General features: G+C 57.6%; 1 protein-coding gene across 3 annotated transcripts in view; it reads right to left on the minus strand.

Moving 5' to 3' along the window:
- PARVB (parvin beta) overlaps positions 1 to 23,155 on the minus strand; it is a 92,729-nt gene that overhangs the window by 60,731 nt on the left and 8,843 nt on the right. Inside the window, exon 1 of one of the 3 annotated variants that reach the window (XM_004771154.3) lies at positions 6,219 to 6,303. The exons of the other annotated variants lie outside the window; for them this stretch is intronic. Within the exon in view, the coding sequence (XP_004771211.1) occupies position 6,219 (1 nt within the window). The 5' untranslated portion in view covers positions 6,220 to 6,303. Of the gene's footprint in view, positions 1 to 6,218; positions 6,304 to 23,155 lie in introns of those variants that run through there. 3 annotated transcript variants of the gene reach the window in all.

Below are 23,155 nucleotides of genomic sequence, written 5' to 3' on the forward strand. Positions count from 1 at the left end.
CTGAAGACACCGAGCCCAACCAGACCCCCAAAGCCTCAGGTCTGTATAAGTATCAGGGGGTCTAACAGCCTCATCAGCTAACTGTTCAGACAATGAGGGCCCATGTACCCCCCACCATATCTGATTCTCAAAAAACTCCAGCCATCGAAACATCCAACTCACTGCACATTAGGCAGGCTCTAATCTCACAGAGCCTTCACGCACAGCTCAGGCACCACCACAAACATCTTTATATGGTGGCTGAGCATTTAAAACAGACGCTAATTAGGCTGAATTATAACAGAACCTCAACTGTACAAAAAACATCAGGCTGGCGGCTGGACGGTGCCAGCGGCACGTGTGACCCAACCCTCCACCGCCCACACCAATTCCCAAGCAGGGAGCCAAGGCCAGCCACCCATGCACCGTGACCAGCGACCAAGGGAAGGAAGCCATGGAGCCCGAAGGGGGCTCATCAGTGTGGCTTAAGTGACTCACAGTGAAATCAAAATGCAGCCCCAATGTAGGAGCGAAGGATGGTGGGGCCGGTTCCCCAGGCAAACGTGCTTCCTCCCTGGGGATGAGTGCAAGAGCCCAGGCTTCCCGAGGACCTCAAGGGACACCACCGCTCAATGGGCGCTCTTTGGCATGTGTTATCTGAACAGCTGGACCTGCGTCCCTGAAGCCAGCCTCCCCGGGCCCCTAAAAGGGTCCCTCCAGCTCTGCCTCCTGCTTTCTCAGCCCCCTGCCCCCGCCACCCCCCGCTTCACACAGACGCCTGGCAATCACTGCCTCCTGGCTGCTTGCACGCTAATCTGGATGTGACGAGTGTGCTCTGTTGCCTGATTCGGGGATGGTGCATTTACCACACTTCCACCCATCAATCGTGCTGGGGTTTTGGTGAGGACGTGGAAGCAATTTCAATCGCTGGCCATGAAAATCCATCATGAGTTAACAAAAAGGGAGAGAGAGTCTAAAATAAGCAGAAGGTGGGGGCAGAGGGCGGACACCACCCCCTAAGAAACCCAGAATTCTCAAAAAGGCCACATCGCAGTCTCCCCTTTGTGCTCATGGGCCGCGGCCCCCACGGAGCGGATCGGCGCGGGGCGTCCCACCAAAGCAGGAGGTTACGAAATCTGCTGATCATTTCCAGGAGCGGGTGAGCCAATAACACATCGGGAGAGAAATGTGCTTAATAAAGAGAAAACAGAAACGGCAATGCAGAAGGAAGCCTGGTAAAGCAAGTTCCGTGGGTCCCGGCGCTGCAAACTCGTATTAATTAATCTGATCAGTAATGTCCCATCGTATTCAGGGAAGTCCAAAGCATGCTCTGCTGAGAAAATAAGAAGATTAAATCATTAAGTCGTTTAGGGGGAAAAAAAAAAAGCAATTCCATGTGCACCTGCCACCAGAGACCTGGGGGGGGCGGCGAGGGGGGTGGCGGGCGAGCAGAGAACAGCCGGCAGGATGGCGCCCTCTAGTGGCCCATCTCCGCTAGCAGACGCCCGAGACCAGACAGGATCTGCAATTCCATCCAAACTAGAGAGTCCGGCCTGGTGGGCAGACAGGCACCTTCCAAAGGGGGCAGCCCTGGTGCTGGCAGCTGCGTCCTCCCCTGAGACACTCCGGAGGCCAGCGAGGCATTTTGGGCGGCCCACCTGGCCAAGCAGAGCCCTACCCTCGATCACGGGATCCGACAGTCCAGGCAGGAAAGGAGGGGGATCTCCACAACCCACCAGGGTTCCCGGACACCAGCCTTTGGGGGGGAAGTTCCAAAGGAGCAGTAGGAGCCAGAGGCCAGCGGAGATTACCTGGCAGCAGCCAGACGATGCAAGGTTCCCCACTGCACCCCACACAGTCCCATCAGACCCCGGCCCGTTGCTCTCCTTCCGAGGGCGGTCACATTCAAGGCACATGCGCGCACCTGTTGCTAGATGCATGTCCATAGTGGCCTGAAAAGGCAGATGCATGGGGACCAGCCCAGAGGAAACACTCGATGACACGTGGCAGGTGAGTGGTGAACTCGTGGGTGAACAACGAGGGACTGTCTCAGGACCCTAACATTCCCCTCCGGCATTCCTCTTCAGAACTCACAGGAACTGTTGTCTTTTTAGGGCCTCTGGGCCTCCCTAAATAACGCCCCTCCTGTCCCCAAAGATGTCTCCATCCCGATCCCTGGAGCCCGTGGTTCAGCAAGGCAGAAGGGACTTTGCAGGTAAGATTGAGCTAGGGATCCCAAGACGAGGCGTTATCCTGGCTATGGGGCGGGGGGGTTTGCAAGGGTCCTTCTATAAAGGACACAGGTGGCACTGTGCGTGATGAGACCGCAGAAGCAGCAGGAGACGTGAAGACACGGTGCTGTTGGCTTTACAGATGCTGGGTGGGCCCCACGCCAGGGAGCACAGGCACCCTTAGAAGCTGAGAAGTCTAGAAAATGGATTCTCGCCGGGAGACTCAAGGCGGAGGACAACTTGCCGACAACCGGATGTGAGGACTTCAGGCCTCAAGAACTGTATGTCTGTGGCTTTAAACCACCGAACGTGTGGTACTTCGTTACCGCAGCCACGGGAAACTCGGGCCGCCCCAGCTCCTCCATGTCATTTCCAAAGGCCCAGAACATTCTTGGACAGCGCCGTTTTACTGAGCATCTACTCGGCACCAGAACCCAGGCTGAGCTCCAGGGACGGAGCCATCACTGAAGCAGGCAGAGCGAACAGAAGCAAGCACGAAGCATGAGTACACAACTGTCCCCGAGTGTGGCAGGTCACGCGCATGACAAGGAGGCCTGAGAAGGTTGGCTTCTTGACGGCAAATCCACAAACACGTCACCTTATTAACTTTATGCAGAAGGAGCAGGGTAGGTTCACGTCCATGAGATTCGAGGTGACCCCTCCCCCAGGGGGTCCTCAGAGGGGCCAGCACAGCAGCTGACGGGGCCACCGCGCTCCCCCGCCCCGCCCTGCACCTGGCTACCGAATGGACTTTCAGGGAGTGGCCAGGATGTGCTAGGCCCCTGACCTTGCCGGCCACAGCTGTGCCCCACCGCCTCTCCAGGCCGGAACCTTCTGGTCCACTCTCCTTCCCGGAGTACCTGCCCTAGGCCTCTTTCCAGGTCTCAAGCCCCCCAGGGTCCTGGGCAGCAGCCCCAGCCAGTTTGAGCCCATTCTCTCTGGAGGCCGTAGTTCAAGGGACTAGACCCAGTAAATAACCAGCCCAGATGTCAGAGTCCTCACCCCGCCTCAGGATGCACCCAGGAGCGGGATCACGTTAGCGCATCGAAGAGACAGACACCCACGGACACCGCCCTGCGGCTCCGCCCATGCGGGCCCCAACCTGAGGATGCTGGCCGGGCACAGGCAGGGGGATGGGTGGGGAGGACGGCTCCAGTGAGACGCCCCGTCAGCCCACCCACCTGGCTGTGACCTTGGGCAAGGTAGCGTCTCCCGCCTGCCAGGCACATCCAACTCAGCATGTCCTCCAAAATAAGGACTCACACAAGGCTTGTGGGGCATGGGGCCGGGCGGGGGTCCGGGACTCAACCCACAGCTCCCCACCACGCGCTCCGGGAGCCGGGTGTTTGCACCCACGTCACCAAGCCCGACCACCACGCCTGTATGTCGTCTCTAGACTCCTCTGCCTGAGACAGTTCTGTCTCTCAAGCCCTCAGCATCTGACCCCTCGTCCTTCTCGGGGTTCCTTTTCGTGTCGCATTCCATCCTCCACCTGCACACGATGGCCTGCGGGGTTGGGACAGAGACGCCTGGGCCCGGAGCCCCGGAGGACGGAGGTCGGCCTCTGGGGAGCCTACCCACCCCCACATGCCCCTGCACGAGCTCACGCAGGCTCCCCGGGACGGGGCTCCCTGCTGCGGACCGGGAGACAGAGGCTCTGCAGGCAGGCGACCCTCCCGACCTGCCTGAGGAGAGGCAGCTACGTGCTGACTGCCATCCCCAGGGACAAAACACTCTCTCCCAAGTAACAGACAGGGGGAGTCACGGGCATATAAGAACTCTAGAAAGTTCTTAGAGTCCTGGGTACCTGGAGGTAGGTAAGAGGGCGGGGAAGAGGGAGAGGGGAGAGCCAGGACACAAGGTGACACGAGGCAGGGACACCGAAGCAATGGGCCTTCTAGGTTCCCAGGGATGGCTATAGGGGATCCTAAGTGGAGGGGGCGGGCGCCCTCCCTTTCCCCCATTTTACTGATCAGGAAGATAAAGGAACGGCCAAGGTCCGATGACCAGAAAGCGATGGAGCCAGGACTCGTACCCCGCCGTCCCACTAGCTGGGTGTCCAGAATAAAAGTGCATCCAGTGTCCTGAGCCCCGTCCCAGCTGTCCTGCCCACCACCCTGCCATGCGCCGACCTCGAGCCTGAGGAGGTGACAAGCACGGTGATGACCGGCGCTGTTCCACAAAAGGCCTCCGGGTGCCAAGCAGGGGGCTGGGGGCGTGGGGGGCGTGGTGAGTGCAGGCAGGTGGCCCCGGAGCCACAGAGGAGGGGGCACGCTCAGGCGATCCCCAGCTTCGGGAGCCTGAGGACCCTTTCCTAACGGAGCTCTCACAGACCTCCACCTCCATCAGCAGCGGCACTTTCTAGGCAGAAATCACGTTCACCGCCGCCATTAAACTAGCTCGTTGACAACCCGCAGAGCCCGAGAAGACTGGCGAACAGCAGGGCACAGAAGGGCAAGATGCCTCCTTGTCCCCATCCTTTCTGGTCCCCAAGCGGGCTCCACGGGCCTACCTGGGGATTCCCAGGTCTGACAGGAACTCAGGCCAGGTCAAGGGAGCGGAGGAAGCAGCAGGTGAAGCAGAGCTAAAGGGGGAGGTGTTTCTGCAGAACTTCTCAGAGCCTTGAGTGTGCTCCTGGGCCTCATGACCCTCCCAGGGGACAGGCCGTGAACATGGCCACCCAGTGTGTCCGCTAGAAAGGCCAAGAGCCAGGCCCGTCCTGGCCTGAGGGGAGGGTGGCAGGGTCTGCCCCTCTGCCAGCCACCAAGCCCTTCCATCAGCCTTGTACTCCCGCACCCCTCCCCGCTCCACCCCTGCCCCAGTAGAGCCGGTGGGTGGCCTGGGTCGGTGGCTTTGGCTCCTTCCTCCTTCCTCCTTCCGGCTCCTTCCCTAAGGCCTTCTGTCTCTGAAGAGCTGCCCTGCTGTGAGCAGGGAGCCTCCCTGCCTTCTGTCTCCTCAAGCTCCTCCTTCGATGGCTGGTCTCTGCTCCAAAAAGCTCCCCCCACCCCTGCAAAAAGCCCGCTCAGAACGATGTGAATGATCAAGACGCCAGCAAAAACCAGCCCGCGACCTCCTTGAGGGAGGGCTCCCATCTTGGTCACCTGAGGACCTGAGCACCACTGTCCTTTTTTTTTTTTTTAACCAGGCAGAGCCCAGGGGAAATGTGTGTTTTACTCCACCGGATGGGGAAGGAGCACCTGTTGGAGCTTTCTCGGCGTCAGAGGCACAGGGGCCTCTGAACAGCCACCATCTCACTGTCCCCCGCAGGCCAGGGAGAGACGGCCTTCAAGCTGACGTGGAGAGCTCCAACTGCTGTGTGACCTTGGGCAGCTCAGTGAACCTCTCTGGACTTTGGTTTCCTCAACCATGAAGCTTCACGAGGAGCGCACGAGGCACGCCACCTTTCCCACTGTCTCCTTCCCAGGAGGGAAGACAGAGCATCGGGGGATGGTGCCAGGAGCCAGCATCCGAGCTGATGACAAGCAGCGCCGGGCTCACCCCTGCCTGCTCCACGTGATCGCCCTCCACCGTCTGCTGCTCCCGGAGAAAAGGCAGAATGAATCGCTTATCCAGGGGGTGATGACAAGAGCCAGATCCTGGCCAATAACAGCCAGGTAAAGGGGAAAGACAAAACCAAAAGGTCACTAAAAAGAAACTCATCATATCATGTAGCCTCTAAAAGCAGCATCACCGTCACTTGTCCCTGAAAACGTTCCAAACGTTCCAAAGACCCACATGACCCCCCCCCCTCTGGAGGATGGAAACGTCCTGACACGCTGCGGTGCACACAGCGGGCGGCCACCCATCGGGGCCGAGGGGGATTCCCAAGGACCCTCTTACCCCACTGTCCTCACGCCAAAGTCCTCGTCCCCTTCCCAGTAAATCCGACGGCCAGCCCAGGTCCCACTCTTGTCTCAACAACCCTCCCCCATCAAGCAGAGGAGGAATTAGGACCCGCCTGGGGTTTCACTCCTGTGGAAAATGGGTCAGAAAACAGGGGGCACTCACTGGCTGGGAGCCGGTGCGGCGGGAGGACGCGCGAGAAACACAGACGAGCGCCAGGCCAGCGGGCACCAGGCGGGGGGCTGGGGCGCACACATTCCGTTCATATATGGACAGGGGCAGGGACCCCATGACTTGCGATTTGTGGGAAAGGTCTCCTCAGGGTGCCCTGAGGAAGGCCACGAGGGATGGGGCCGCCCCGAGGACAGGGCTGCTTTCAGATGATAGAACCCTGCTAACCACAAAACACTATTTCTATCCTCACTGCCAACCGCCTCGTGGGCCAGCAAACTGCCGCAGGAAAACCGACCCCCAGCGCACAGAGAAGGAAGGAAGGGAGTATCCATTCCCGCGGTGGGAGCCGGTCGTGGTGCTGCGGCTTCAGGGGAAGAACGGCCCCGCAGACGCCGGCCTCCGATAAGCCTTCGATCCGGGCCTAGGGCTGAAGGCCGGGCTCCAGGGCAAGGTGCCCCTAGCTGCCTTCCAGTTGCCGACTCCCATCAGGAGCATCCCTGTGCTAACAAGGAACACCTGTCACCCCGTTTCCACGACAACGGAAATCAGACACCGGAACAGAAAGCCCAAGCCAGAGCCCAGGCCCCCCAAACTGGGGAGGCTGGCAGATTTGCTTTCCGTGTTGCTCCCTTCCCCGGGGTGGGGCGGGGGGAGGGGGGCAGGAAGATCCTGGAATGGTTGGGGAGGGGGAGCAGAACTAGATCTGCTCCCCGCTTTGGCCACTGGACACACCAGCAGGTTTCAAAAGCTGAGCCCAGCCCTGGACCCCACACCCGCTGGGTGACCTGGACAGGCCACATCTGCATTTCCACGTGGCTGAGCTCCCGGGGGTTGTCACAGGGACAAGCAAGTTCCTCTGGCACCGGACACCAGGACGCTGGAGCACCTCCTACTTGTGATAATTACGAGCGATCCCCGACCCCGAGGAGACACATCCTTCTCACAGTTGTTGCTCGACGGATCCACCAGTCCCCAGGTTTGCTCACGGGGGAGTGCATGAGCCCCACGGAGGCACCGGTGCCCGGAGCTGGCCCTCCTGCCGACAGAGTTCCAGAAAGGTGCTCTGGGGCCTGGAGCAGTCACAGACATCAGGATCCCCCGCTCCCTGGGGCACCCATGCCCCATCCCACATGCACCCCCCTCACGAGACATGGCACAAACCAGGAATCATGCCGAGGTGAGGCCAAGGGACTGACAAAGCAAGTACAAGACACCCAAAGCCAATGCAGGCCCAAGGCTGACCCCGTTTTCCTGGCTCTCGTGTTTGGGTCACTCTGGGCTACCTTCCCCCCAGAATTCGAATGTCAGAGTGTTCACCCCCAGGATCTCAGAATGTGGCGGGATTTGGAGACAGAGCCTTTTAAAAGGACATTAAGGTACAATGGGGTCAGAGGGGACACGCAGAGGGATGACACCATCAGCAAGCGGCGAGAGAAAGCAAGCCCTCCAGCACCTTGACCTGGGACTTGCAGAACGGTAAGCACGTTAAGTTACTGTTGCTTCAGCCACACAGTCTACGGTATTTTGTAATGACAAGCCCTGCAAACCTAAAACAACACAGAGCCCGCCACCAGGACAGCAGAGGGCACTGGTGCCCAGGGGGACGCCCCTGGAGGTTGAGCAGGGCGGAGGCAGGAAGGCCCTTGCCAGCCCTCGGGAGCGGCGACCACCCCGTGGGACAGGGGCCTTCCGCCAACACACAGAGGCTGTGCTGGGGGGGGGGGGTCTTCTCAGCAGCCGAGGCAGCCGAGGCAGCCGAGTCAGTCAAGCAGATGCCCGAAGCCAGTGCTCAGCTCCCCGGGGCACAGAAATCACAGACGGTCAGTCACGAGAGGCGCCGCCCAGCTTCCACAAGGAAACCAAGTGTCCAACTGAAACATGTAAGAGAATCAGGAACCCCGTGGTCTCCTCAGAAAGAGTCCTATACAGGGATGCATATGGATATAGGTAGATTAAACACACACACACACACACACACACACACACACACACACACACCAGCGTGTAGATGCAGAGAACAGACTGGTGGCTGCTGGGGCGGGAACAATGTGCGAACCGTGTCGACGGGAGCCCAGGGTGTTCCAGAAGGAAGGATCAGAGCCCAGCACCTCCCTCTCCTCCGTCACATCTCTTCCTGAGCGACGCCAGACTCAATCCTCGGGGCCCATGCTCCAGGGAGCCGGCGGCATCTCGACTTCCGTCTGGGCCCCGATGCCTCATTCGGCCTCGTCCCCAGCTGGCACTGAGCCAAGGTTCCGACCCAGCAGGTGGCACCCGCACGAGGCCAGGTGTCCTCACCCCCACCCCCAAAACCCGGGGACGTGGGCCCCGGAGCATCTGGCTTCGGCCACCTTTCTCACCGCCGATTTCCCTCGCTTCCAGCTCAGCCTCCGTTTCTCCGGCTCCACTTCTGGAAGTTTCCTCTTGAAAGCAATTCCTCACCCGCCCCTCCCACCCGGCCCCTGATACTGGAGCAGAAGATACCCTGTGCCGATCAGCCACGAAATTCTCGTGCAAGAGGTTACCCTTTGTTTCCGAATCCTTTCCACCTCCTCAGAACATAAGCAAAAAGGTTTCCCCTGATGACAAGGAGAGAAAGCGTCGCAGGGCGGGGGAGAACGCCGCCTGGGACGGTGGCATCCATCCCTCCATTATGCTAGGCAGATGCACCACCAGGAGGATGACAAGTGCTATTTAAAACCCAGTGACAGGCGTCTTTGTACCTGTTTAATGACACGCCTCTGCGCCTGTCAAACAAGCCAAGGGAGACTGTCACAGGCAGAGCCGTAAGACACACTTTCCTCAGCCTGGATCGTCGACACGCAGCACCCGAGATTCTGAATGGACACCCAACAGCCACATTTCGTGGCCTTTTCCCTTTAGGACAAGAAAGAGACACTGTCCCAGCCCGTTCAACTCCCCAAGGCGGAGAGTGAGCGGTGTTCATTCTATAGGAGCGAGTATCAGGAAAAATTGTTTCTCTCAAGCCTCAAAAAAACTGTACAGCATGAAATTATAAAGCAGAAGTTAATCTAAAAGGACTTATCTGTTTGGGAGCCATGGGCACTGGGAAGACGCACCCTCCACAGTCGTTTTCAAGGGAAAAGAGAAAGAACCAAGCCTCCTTCCCCTTCCAAACCAAGCACAGACTTCCAGAGGAACCGAGCACGCGGCACCCAGACCAAATACGATGAACGGTGTGCTTACGATTCGTCCCCATCCTGCGCTCATCCACGAGAAGAACCCTCAGAGGAATAATCACCGACAGGTTTTAGACACTTGCTAAGTACAGGGGCACTGGGAACCCCAGAATCCACAACCTCCCGGAACCGGAGCATGGGCCCTTATCTGGACAGAGGACCTTTGCAGGTGTTACCAAGTTAAGAGGGGGTCCTACCGGCTTAGGGTGGGCCCAACTGGGGTGCTTGTAAGGAGAGGGAAATTCGGAAACGAGACACAGAGGAGGGAGGGTGACCACAGGGCGACAGAGGCAGGGGCTGGCAGGATGTGTCAACACGCCCACGACCACCAGGAATTAGGAAGGACTCACCCCTCCACCCGCCACGCCCTGGAGGCCAGGTGCAGAGGATGGAGACTCGGGATCCCAGCGCACCTGGCGCTGTCAAAGCCACAAAACCGGCATTCCGGTTCCTATCCGTTGGCTTCCCGAGCTTGTCCGAGGCAGGTGCACCCCTGAGACAGGTCTGCTGAGGCTGCGATAAACGCGGGCTTTGAAACCGCGGTCCCAGACGGGCCCCGGACGCAGCTGCAACCCAGCACGAGCCTCTCTTCCCATCTCTGGGTTTTCTGCAAGCGCGGGATCATTTTTAGCAGCTGTTCCCACTCTCCGTCACCTCATTAGCTTCAGAACCAAATAATCCCACTATATATGACTTGACTGGCTCATCGCATCGTCCTTCGTTCTAGCAAGTACTTAGGGAGCCCGCCGCCGCGCGCCAGATCTTGCCTGGTACATTACATTTCTCAAAAAACCATTTACGCAGCTAATGATCACAAATCCCCTAATTTAATTTATTCTTAAATGTGTTTAATTTTCCCACAAATGGAACGATAAATTTACACACCGAACGTTTTTTGCAACGAAACGATCAGCAGCGGGGCCCACCCAGTAAGGACCGGACCGAGGCTCTCCGCCAGCCGCCTTTCTGACCACCTCCCGGTGCTGTTTGTGGGCATCGTATTCAGATAGGGCCGATGGGAAAACCTGGGCCACAGAGGCAGCGTGACTCGCCCAGCAAGAGTCAGAAGGTAGAGGACGCTGCAGGCAGACGCGGGAGCCCGCTGTCCACACCTCTCCCCGCCTGCTCTCCCGGTGTCAAACTCAAAACTCAGCCCAGCATCGCCTCAGTTCCAGTCAGGGGGCCTCTGACCTGGGGTCCAACAAAGTGGTGCGGGGGGGGGGAGCAGAGCTGAGCTGTGTGTGCCCCTGGGCAACCTCCAGGGTCACAGGGACGCACGCGGTGTGGATCCTGGCACGGAGCGTTCAAAGTCAGGCACAACCACACACACAGGGCTGTGCGCACACGTGGTAACTGTACCGGGAAGGCAAACGAATGCTAAGACCACGCTCAGGGTGGGGGTGGGTGACCTCTGTTGGGGTAGTCGGCAGGGTGGTGTGGGAGGAGTCAGGGGTGGTGTGGGAGGAGTCATGGGTGGTGTGGGAGGAGTCATGGGTGGTGTGGGAGGAGTCAGGGGTGGTGTGGGAGGAGTCAGGGGTGGTGTGGGAGGAGTCAGGGGTGGTGTGGGAGGAGTCAGGGGTGGTGTGGGAGGAGTCAGGAGAGGTATGGGACACATCACTTAAGCCCAGCACTAGGGCTGTGGGTACTTTTTAAGTTAGGGCTAGGGTTAGTCTTAACACTGGACATATGTACACTCTTCTGTGCATGCAATGTTTCCCAGGATTTTCTCCTTTATTTTTTACATTCTGGTAAAATATCCATAACAAAAAATTCACCATTTTATCCACTGTTACGTGTACCGCTCAAGGCATTAAGCACCTTCCCACTCCCTTCCAACAGTCACCACCACCGCCCACCTCCACAACTTCTCCGTCTTCCCCAACTGCGACCTGTCCCCACTACACAACTTCCCCTCCCCCGTCCCCCAGCCCCTGGCACCCAGGCCCTGCTTCCTATCTCCCTGAAGCTGCCTGCTTTAGGGACCCCATATAAAGAGAATCCTACAGCATTTGTCTTTCTGGGACGTGGTTCACTTGGCACAATGTCCTTGAGGTGTCCTTTCTGGGCCCCGAGCCGCCGTGTCTCGTGGAAAGAAATCTCAGCTGGCTCACCCTCGCTGCCCGTATCAGGCTATAATTCTCCCTTCAGGTGATCGTCGTGGAAGGCAGCAGTAACAGAGCCCTTTAAATGCCCATCTCTCAGAGAACATTCTAGAAAGCAGAATGTGTCCAACTGATGAGGGGTCTGGTGACCGCTGGTTTACACCAGGACTGGCAAAGTACGGCCAGTGGGCCAAGTCTGGCCCCAGACCCACTCCTGTGAAGGGTTTTGTCGGCACCTGGCCACACTGGCACGTCTCAGGGTCTCTCGGCTGTGGCGGCATGGATTTCCGCAGAGACCGGCAGGCTCGCCCGGTCTGAGGTATCTACTTCTTTTCTCTCTCTACCTGGACTTTCCAATGGTTCACAGAATTCATAACACATGTTTTTCGCATTTCCCAGGGGCAGGGGGATTTAGGACGGGGGCGAGGGCAGAACACGAATGTTTCCAGCACCTCCGGCACCAGGGGAGGGGAAACCGAGTCTGAAGTCCTCTGGCCTCTCCTGGGCTGGCTCTGCCCAGTCGCACGCACACAAGGCCGGCTCCGTCACCGAGTGCTTCCAGGGGAAGCCCTCGAACTCCAAGTCCACGGGCGACCTTCCAGCGTCACTCACGGCCTCAGGGGCTGGAGAACCACTGAGCTGGTCATCAGGCCCGCGGCCAGAGAAGACTGCGACGGGACCCACAGTCCCGGCCGCTGTAAGAGATGACCGCACACTGGGGAGCTTCACACAGACATGCGTCCCCCCACAGGCTGAGAGCAAGGTGGCAGGGCCGTGCTCCCTCTGACGGCTCCAGGGCACACTCCTTCCCCTTCCCCGCCCCCTGGTGTCTGGTGGCGGCTGTCCATCCCAGGCTGCTCGCTGGCTTGTGGCTGCCGTAATCACGCGGCCTTCTCACCGCGTCTCCATCTCCAATCACGCTGGATTAGCAGCCTGCCCCACTACAGGACCTCGTCCTAGCTTACATGGAAATCACATCTGCAAAGACCCTATTTCCAAATGAGGTCACATTCACAGGCGCTAGGGTTTAGGACTTTAGTACATCTTTGGGGCTGAGGGGGTGGGGATACAACTCAGCCCATCATAGAGACCTTCTGCTCAATCTCCTCTCCAGGGCTCCTTCCTTTGGGGCCTGCTATGGGCCACTGACTCAGCAAAATGGCCCCTGGCATAAGCTTCCCCTAGTAAACACATGCCAACCACAGAAAGGGCTCCTTCCACCAACAGGGAATGCGGGGGGTGTGGGAGACGCCTGGGGGGCTCAGTGGGTTAAGCCTCTGCCTTCAGCTCAGATCACCATCTCAGGGTCCGGGATTGAGCCCGCATCAGGCTCTCTGCTCAGCGGGGAGCCTGCTTCTCTCTCTCTCTCTCTCTGCCTCTGTCTCTCTGCCTGCTTGTGATCTCTGTCTGTCAAATAAATAAATAAAATCTTTTTAAAAAGGTGGATGGATGTGGGTAGTGGCTTCTCTCCCTTTTGCCATTGTGGCCAAGTCTGAAACTAGCTCCCCGAGACACAGAACCCCTCACCTGGCTCCCGACAAGGTCACCGGAGCTCCCTTAACTTAGGCCAAAAGCCCAGGGCTGGAGTCACGGGCTATGAGTACACACACAGCCAGGCCCGCAGAACATTCTCTGCTGAAGTTTATTTGTTATTAATCCCCGGGGGTCCACAAACAGCCTGACGGAGGCTCTCCCGCGCCCTCCCTCTCACTTCAGAAGAATTGCATGTGTTTTGCAGCAGGGAACGTGCGGCCACAAAGCCCACGTCTCTGATTACGTGGCACCTGAAATGAGACCCTTTCCGCTAACCGGCGGCAAGACGTGCACGGCTCCGGGCTGAAGCGGGAGATCTGCGCTTCTCCTCTCGTGGCCGTTCGCACAGCCGGAGCTCAGGAGCCAGCAGCACTGAGAGAGAGAGAGAGAGAGAGAACGTGCCACAGGCCACTGGAGACTCGATCCCGCAGATCAGACAAAAGCACCAAACGCCCGGCACCAAAAAGGGGTACGTGCACAACAGGGGTGGAGGTAAACACCAGCCTCGGTGTCTGCCCAACTGCCTCCTCTCCGCACCCGGCGACAAATGTCCCCCCACCCCACCCAGGAGACGCTTCATGGTCCCTGGGGCCTCTTCCCCCACGTGCACACATTTAATTCTTAAAATGATCCCGGCACGGGTAAAACGGGTGTCACCATCAATCCCCTTATTCAGAGAATGGGACCAGCTCCAGGTCACCGAGCTAAAAGGGGACAGTGACCTGGGTCTCGTGCCTGCCCACCAGTCTGTGGCGTCCAGAGTCTGCCCGGGTCTGGAAGGTCACAGTGGGGACGGGGTTGTTGGGATTCCTGTTCCAGTAACGGTTTGAGAAGACAGAAAAGACTAGTATAATCTATGCCACAGATCCGGGACCGTGAACCCCCAGGGCAGGAGCGGGGAGGGGGGGGAGGGGGCAAATCTGGCCTCAGGTCTGTTTTAGTAAATAAAGCTTTATTGCAACAGCCACACCCATCAGGGCCATTTTCTGTGGCTCTAACGAGCAGAGTCAAGGAGTCGCTGCTGGGACTGGAGAACCTCCCATCTAAGTACAAGTCTGCAGACCCGGCTGTGGGTGGTGACCGAGCCGTGGACGGAGGGATGTGGGTGAGCCCAGTGGTCCAGGCCCTGCCCGCCCACCGCACCGAGGCAGCTGCAGGGCTCGCTCGCAGTGGGTGCGGGGGCCCATCCCCGCCAGCGACGAGCAGAGGCCCAGGCCAAGGCCCCGCACTGGCCGCACAAAATCCGCTCACTCAGCTGCAGGCGGCTGAGCCCAGGGCCCCCGCAGAGCGAGCACCGCTCCCCTGCCCCCTACCCCACGCTCCCCTGCCCCCCGCTCCCCGCCTCCCAGAGGAATGAGACCTCAGGTCGAGCGGGACTTCCCGCCCAAATCTCCAGGACTTCTGCGGCCTCCAAAGCTGCTCGCCACGGTGGGCTCAGAAGTCGTGCTGAAAACTAGATCCCTCCAACACTGAGGAACATAAAAACCCACGAGTGGGGCCCCTGCAGCAGTGGGGAAGCTCCCTTTACTGCCAGAGAAATCTAACGGAGCTCAGACTGCTGTCCGCACTGTGTGTGTCCCCCACCCACGTTCGGCTTGGTGGATACTCGGCTACGCGCCCGCTTCGAGACGTGGAACAACACCCGAACCGAATCAGACCGGAGCTCGGCCGAGGGGTGGACCCACGGTTCTCACCGAGTGCTTCAGATGAGCAGAGCGGGAAGGGACAGAGCTCCGGTCCTGGCTGACTGCCTCTCCCACTCGCGGCCGGGGTCATCCATTTGATGGCCACGCACACGGAGCTCAGCGAGGTCGGTGGGGGCTTCAGGGAGGAGGCCCCTGGACAGGAGACCTGGGGGGACGCGGAGGGAGGAGGCAAGGTTCTCCACCCCTCACCCCTGCCATGCCGGAACCCAGGGAGAGATCCCTGCAGGGCAGGGCCAGGCGCTCTGAGGCCACCACTGTCTTTTCCAGGCTTGCTTACCCGAGCCAAACCTTTCTGCTTGAAACTCGGCAAGCTGGATCTGTCCCCAACCACCTAGACAGGCTGGCTCAGAGCCAAGACCCTCTCTCCATACAGAAGACGTCAAGAGAATGCTATGTAATCTCACCTCATTCACAGGCAAGGCCCTGGGCCCTGGCCTTCTTTTCGATCATGATTGTTGTTTGTGGGGCTCTGGGCCATGGCTGCTAACCTGCAACTCTGGGGTCCAGAGGGACCCGAGCGCCCACGATGGGAAAAATGTCCATGGGCAGGGCCACCCTCTGCCCCCAACAGTGGCCCCCAGCACCGAATGCCCCCTTGCCCAAAATGACAGCTTGGCTTCCCGCCTGTCTGGTTGGAGAGCCGCTTCTACTCTGCCAGGCCTCCTCTCCAAAAACAGACACCTTGAAAGAGGGCACCGGGCCAAGGAGCAGGCCTTCCTGTGGCCGCGACCGGCCCTGGCGCGATCCTTGACCTCACGGGACTATGTCACCTCCACCACTGGAGGACAAGGCCAGGGAGGGGCCTGAGCCAGCTTTGAGCGGCCCACCACCTCACCTCACCCACTCCCGCCCACTCACCCCGCGTTCCAGTCCCACGGGCCGTACTGGTGTCCTGCGGCTGCTGTAATTGAGGGCCACAGGCTGAGGGCTTAAACCCAGGATCTCGTGCTCACCAGGTGGAGGCTGGACGCCCAGGATCAACGTGTCGGCCGGGTGGGTTTCCCGCGAGGCCCCGCGGCTGGGCTTGCAGACAGCCTCGCTCTCCCCGTCCTCACAGAGTCGCCCTCTTGACGTGCCTACGTCCTGATTTCCCCTTTTTTACAAGGACACTGCTCACAGTGGATCGGGCCCCCCACCAAGACCCTCTACCCAGAAAAGGTCTCACTCTGAGCTACTGGGGGTTGGGACTGCAGTGCATGAATGTGCGGGGGCCAGGACTCCCTCCAGACCTGTGAGCTGTGCCCTCTGCCTGTCCCCACCCTGCTGGCTAAATCCAGCTCATCCTCCAGTGGGAGGTTAAGAGCCACCTCCGCAGGGGAGCCCTCCCTGACCCCAGGCCCCGGCCAGCCCCACCATGTGCTCAAGGTCCCTCCTCCAAGGGCAGGACCGGCGGGTCTGCTCTGCTCCCACCAGCTCCGCAGAAAGGCACGTGGGTTTCCGGGCACAGTCCAGGGGGTACCCAAAGGCCTGCCCAGCAAATGTTTGCTGAAGGAATAGGCAGTGAGGGATACACGAATGAATGAATGACTCGCCGGCCCCATTTCCACAGCATTCCTTAGAGGAGGCAGCTGGAGGAGCCACAGGTCTCAAGGCTACTCCCCCAAACGTCGTTAAACCCGAGTCCTGGGGTGGCCTGGAGGGTCCCCGAATACTTCCTTGGGCTTCCAAGTCTGAGGTGTTGTCTGGATTGAAACCTCCCGAGTCTTTCCGGAGGCAGGGCGGGCCTCTTCGTGCCCATTTTATAGACAAGGAAAGCAAGACAGAGGGTGGCAGTGACCTGCCCAGGGTGACAAGGCAGAGTACAGCCTGGTGGCTGGGAGCTCAGGCTTCACAGGGCTCCTAGTTCTCCATGCCCACACCACTGGGCTGGGCAGAGCACTCTCCTGCCCGTCCTCGAGGTTCCTCATCTGTGAAATGGGTCACAACAGCGTGCAGGACACCCAGCCCCTAGGGCCGTGTGGCTCCGGGGAAGCACTCACCTGCGGTGGAGGAGAAAGATAAGCCTCTGCGGCCCTGGACCTCCCTTCCGCTGTGCTTTGTGCTCCGCCCTTCCGTGCAAGGCCTCGATTAATCCTCTGAACCATCAGAGATCAAGCTGCTGTTCCCACCCTCACTGATAAGGGCCCTAAGGCTCGGGTCAGCCGACTCGAGCCTCCGAGCCTCCGTCTCCAAGCACTGCCTCCTCGACACCCCCTCCACACTGCCCACAAGGACCCGGTGAGGACCTCCGTGATCTCACCCAGGATTCTGCAGCACCTTCTGTGGTTGGTTAGCTCATGGCCGCAGCTGACACCACCAGAGCGGTGAGCGCGCCTCAGCAGCTCCCTCAATCAGGGGACTCAGGGGGTGCTGCACAAGGAGATAACCTGTAATCAAGACAGCCTGCTTTGTGGCATAACAACTGTCAACTACACGGTCCCGGGCACCCGGCCCTGGCCTCTATCAGGCTTTGCCAGGTGGACACTTGAGAATCGGCTGGCTTCGTCCCCCTTCCACGGCCAGGAGCTCATCCCAAGAGGCACCCAGTGCCCCCCAGTCCCCTCCCCGCCCCCACCAGCAGGGGTTCGGCCTCCCCTCCAGTTGAAAGCAATGCACGGTGGCAAGAACCAGCAAGAGGGGGACTGACGGAGGAACCAGGAACCAGGGCGGCTGGGCTGCCCGCTCGATGAACTCCGGGCACAGTCAACTTCCAAAGGGATAAACGACCCAGGAATAAATCTAACCAAGGAGGGAAAAAGCTCCAATGGCAAGAGCGACTCCCTACCTGGGAAGCTGAAGGATAATGAACCACAAGGAACCCATGAGACTTTCCGAACCCAGGATGGAGCATGTGACACCAGACCCAGCTGTCAGGGTCCCCAAACTCCTCGGGCCCCGTAACACCCACCGCCTCATTCCCTCCTTGCATCTCTCAGAGCGACATACTGAAACCATCATCCGGACCCAGTGGGTCGTAAAATCAGCGGAGTGTGACCAGCACATTTCTCTAATGAAAGGAAACGGAATCGAATCGAAAAGGTCAATGTGTTTCACTTACGGAAAACTAGGATTTCGTGGATATGAATACATGTAGGCTTGAACTGGCGTTTCGGGACAAAATGCATTTCTTACCACAGGTCAAAGTCAAATTAAAGTTTAATGGACACTGTCTCAGCTTACAGCTTCTTGACCATGTGCTGATCCCAAAAGAAGCTCGTCAAATTCTCCCTCCTAAGCACACAAGCTCAGGCAAGACTGTGCACGCCATGGCTGGGGGTCCCTGTTCCCACCATACCTGCCCCAAAGCATTGTACTGGTGACAGATAAGACCCTCTGAGCAAACATCAGGAGACAGCGGCCACCAGGGAAGAGACGGGGACAGGACGATGAGGAGGAAGGCTCAACCAGCCCACGTCTGTCCGAATCACCCATCTTCACCCAGGTTAAGGACCCCACCCTGGGGGGCACCTGGGTGGCTCAGTGGATTAAGCCTCTGCCTTCTGCTCAGGTCATGATCTTACGGTCCTGGGATCGAGCCCCGTGTCGGGCTCTCTGCTCAGCAGCGGGCCTGTTTCTCCCTCTCTCTCTGGCTGCCTCTCTGCCTACCTGTGATCTCTCTCTCTGTCAAATAACTAAATAAAATCTTTAAGAATTTAAAAAAAAAAAAAAGACCCCACCTTGGAAATACACAAGGGCACGGCCGCAAGGTGGAGAGAGACTGACAAGCTCGGGCTCTGCTCCCAGCCCAGCACTGTTTTTCCGAACTGCTGGATGGACACAGAATTCACACGCCACGGAATCCGCCCTTGACAAGTGTGCGACTCCGTGAGTATCAGGATATTCGCCGGCGGTGAAGCCATCACCAGGAACATCGTCACTACCCCAGAGAGAAACCCTGCACTAGCAGACCTGTCATTAGCAGACACGCCCCATTCCTCCCCCCACAAGCCCACTGCAAACACTAATTAGTACTTTCCTCTGTGGATTTGTCTATTTGTACACTTCCTAACTGTGGATTCACACAACATGTGCCCCTTTGTGTCCTGCTGTCAAGGCCCGTCCCTGCTGTGGCTACTATCAGTGCCTTATTCCTTTTTACTGCCGAATAGTATTCCACTGTACCGACACACCGCATTGTGTCTACGTGTTCATCTGCTGAAGGGCATTCGGGTTGTTCCTGCTCCCTGGCGATTCTGAATCACGAGCCGAATGTCAACAGAACCCTTCCACAAACGTACATCTCCTTCGGGGACAACACTCCTACCCTGGATCAGATATAAGCCAACTAAGTGTGTACCGAAAAGATAATTTCTTTTTTCTTTTTTCCAAGGGGATCTGCTAAGCAAGAAAATTAGGAGCAGCCTAAAAGCTGGGCTCTAAGAGAGAAAAACTAAATAATTGTAGAAACGTGCAATGAGGCCCCCAGCAAAAATAAAATAAAAGCAAAGCCCAGCTGCACACAATAAGATTGAAATTCTGCGTGCTGCTCCAACAAAATTTCAAATCATTAAAATCTCATTATACTAATAATATGTTTTCTAGTTAGACTTAACTAAAACACTCTTCCCTAACAAAGTGTAGACATTCTCAGAAGCAGCAGCAGAGCTCGATGCTGGAAGATGACAGCTCCCAGGGCACCGTGTCTTCAGTGCGGCTGCAAATGTCTGCGGGCTACACCCGAGCAGGGGACAGGCAGAAATTACAACCGCTGTAAGGGACAAGCCCCCAGGTCCCGAGCTCTCAACCCCACACCTAAGTTCCTGTCTCCTCTCAGTATCCTGCCCATTTACCACCAGCAAGTCCCCTGTTCTTTCCCTGCACGTCTGCTGTATGTGATGGCAACATGGCGAGCTGGGGAGTGGCGGTGGGGGTCATAAGGACAGCTAACACCATGGAGGGCTTGCTTCCTATGCCTGGCCCAGGCAATTCTCCCAATACTGTATTATCAGGATTTTCACACGAATGGGGCGCCTGGGTATCTCAGTCAGTTAAGCGTCCACCTTCCGCTCAGGTCTTAATCCCGGGGTCCAGGGATCGAGCCCCACGTCCGGCTCCCTGCTCAGTGGGGAGTCTGCTTCCCCCTCTCCCTCTGCACCTCCCTCCTGCTCGTGCTCTTCCTCATTCTTGTCTTGCTCCCTCGCTCTCAAATAAAAAAAAAAAAAAAATTCCAAACACCATTGCTAATGTGTAAAGAACTTGACACTGACATCTGTCTACCCTCCTGCCTTAGCGTGGAGCCCACACTAACACTTCCCTGTAACTGTTTCATTATGTATCCACGCATCCAGTTCTCTACCCGGCAATCCCTCTGCACGCCTCTCCTCTGGCTGCCCCAACAAGTTACCACCAATGTGGTGCCTTGAAGCAACACAAATGTAGTATCTTAGAGTTATGGGGGGGGGGGCCAAAATGGCTAGAATCAAGGCGTCAGCAGGGCTGAGTTCTTTCTGGAAGGGGTAAGGAGAACGTGTTTGCCTTCCAGCTTCTAGAGGTGCCCACAGCCCTTGGCTTCCGGCCCCACCTCACTCCGCTGACACCTCTCTTCCCCTTACACGGACTCCCCTCCCTCTTATAACGACCTTGTGTCAACCTGGACACTCTAGGATAATGTCCCCATCTCAAATTCCTTAATCACATATGCAAAGTCCCTCTTGACTGCAGAAGGAGATGGAGTCACAGGTTCTAGGTACCCAGATGTGGACATCTTTGGGGGCCATTAATCGACCTACGGCACCATCTTATCTTGTATACATTTCAAAGTGAGGTGCAGACAGGGATACCCTTCCCTCTAAGCACACGTATCCCTAACTAGTCTTTATTTATTTTCTTTAGATCTGATTTTCTTTTGAGTTAAAGTTTGCATACAATGAAACACACACTTTTTTTTAAGATTTTTTTATTTATTTGTCAGAGAAAGGGAAAGAGAGCACAAGCAGGGGGAGCGGCAGGCAGAGGGAGATGCAGACTCCCCGCTGAGCAGGGAGCACGACGCGGGACTCGATCCCAGGACCCTGGGATCATGACCTGAGCCGAAGACAGACATTTAACTGAGCCACCAAGGTGTCCCGAAACACACACTCTTAAGTGCAGGTGCCTGTGTATCTCAAACTCTCATCAGAATGGAGGGCATCCCTAGGCAAGCCCCATCCCCACCGCAGAGACAACCATCGCTTCGCTTTATCCACTGGAGAACTTCACAGAAATGGCACCGCACGGTGCCCTCGGTGGGGTCTAGTTCTTTCTCAGGCCCAGCGGTTTTCCAAGTCGCTGGGTTGCTGCGATCACTTCGTACCATACTTTATCCCTTCCTATTGGCTCACAGTCTCCTGCCGTAGGAACAACCCCCTGCCCACGCCTCCATGCTCCTACTTATGGACAGCTGAGGTCCTTCCAACCTTTAGCTGTTATGAATAAAGCTGCTATGAAGCTTCTGTGCAAGCCTTCTCATGGACACAGCCTTCCATTCCTTGAGTCCATATCACAGATTGGAACTGCTGAGTCATGGGGGGGGGGGATGCATGTTTAGTTTCTAAAGAAACAACCGAACTGACTTCCTAAGTTTGCACCCCTGTTCCAGCCCCGAAACGACGAAGAGCTCCAGCGGCCCCACATTCCCCACCAAGGCACGGGTGACCATGTCAGCTGTCCCGGTGGGTGTGGGGTGTATCTGGTTCTCCTCTCTGTGGTTCATTTCCTGGACCACTAAGGATGCCTTTCTAGAAGCATACTGGCCATCCGTACATCTTTGGTGGAACGTCTGTCCAGACCTTTTATCTATTCTTTTATTGGGTTTTGTCTTTTTTTTTAATCACCAAGCTGTGGGAGTTCTTTACAAATCGTGGACGCCAGTCCTTTCTCAGACACGTGTTTCAGGAATTGTGAGAACTGGGAGTTACAGTAAGAAACATGTATGATTGGTTTCCATCCCAGTTCCTGGCCCAGAGTTCCTAAAACACTAGCAATTTCCTAAGCGATGAGAGAGACAGTCACCTCAGGAAAGGGCTGGTTGCCAGGGGAACCAACTCTGGGCTTAGAGAGTTGGAACTCTTCAACCCTCCTACCCCACCCCTACCCCTCCCCACACTGCCCCTCTGCCTCTCTTCCATGAAGCTGCTCCTGAGTGCGCCCTGGCACGGGAGCCGGCGCGATGACGAGCGAAAGGCTTCCCCGACCTCTGCGAATTACCCTAGCGAATTAATTCATGGACCCCCGAGGACAGGGTCACGGGAGCCTCCGACTTGTAACCGGTGGTCAGCAGCACAGGTGAGGACCCAGACTTTCAACTTGCGTCTGAAGAGCGGCGGGCAGTCTTGTAGGGCTGGGCCCCTCACCCGTGGGCCCAACGACACTGTCTGGCAGTGGACGCTGTCAGAATGAAGCTGAATTATAGGCCACCCAGCTGGTAAGAACCCCCACATCGGGACTGATGTCGGAGCCACAGCTGGTGATTGGAGAACAGCTACCAGAATCCTTGAAGACCCCTGATAACCCTAGGGTTAAGTACTCTTTACAGAAGAGGAAACTGAGGCAGGGGGTAGGGAAGTACTTCCCCAAGGCCAAAGCCGCAAGCACAGCAAGATTGGTTCAAACCCTGGAAGTCGGGCCCCGAGATCCACGACCCTAACCGCCACCGAGACGGCGTCCTGCTGACTCAGCAAACACACAAGGACCACCTTCCACGGCCGCAGATCATTTATCATCACTGGGCACTGAGACATCAACCCCGGCAGGTGCATGCAGGACGTGGCGATTCCCGGGGGGCAGAGAGGGGCCCCCACCTGCTGGATCAACATAAAGCCGAAGGGCAAAAGGGCTTGGGCACAGAGGGACAGTGTTCGTGAGGGCCCCAGCCAAGGCAGATGGGGAGGGCGGGGCTGGCCGGTGGTGGGGCAGGAGACGAGTGAGCGAGGATCTGGACTGCAGCCTCCAGGGGTCTGTCTTCTGTCTGCAAAGGCCAACGAGTCCAGGCAGTACAGAAGGGATCTCATCTGTCTTCTGGAGAGCGTCTTCCTGCCCCCATGGCCGAGCACATCGCCAGTGGCAGAGAAGAAAGCGGCTTTACCGCGAACCAGCTAGGACGATTACAGGTGAATCACCTCTCCGGGTGGCAAGGCTGTGCACCCCCACGCCGGGATGCTGGGGGGTTTTAATCTCTGCAAGGGTCCGCGCTTCTCTGTGCCCCTGTCTGCTCATCCGCAAAATGGGAACAAGCACGTAGCACCCACCTTCCTGCCTCGGGTGAGCCTGAGAGGGGGTCACGCGCACGGCGCGGACGTCAGAAGCGCCCCCCGCAGCGCAGCCACGAGCTTGGCTGGAGACAACATTCTGGCTTTTTTTTTTCCTTTAAGTTTTTTGTCCCTCACTTCTCTGATGATCTTCTATCGATCCACTATCAAGTATGGACTCGT

The sequence above is a fragment of the Mustela putorius genome, unplaced genomic scaffold (assembly GCF_011764305.1).
Source record: "Mustela putorius furo isolate JIRA1106 unplaced genomic scaffold, ASM1176430v1.1 tig00000738_pilon_pilon_pilon, whole genome shotgun sequence".
NCBI lineage: Eukaryota > Metazoa > Chordata > Mammalia > Carnivora > Mustelidae > Mustela > Mustela putorius.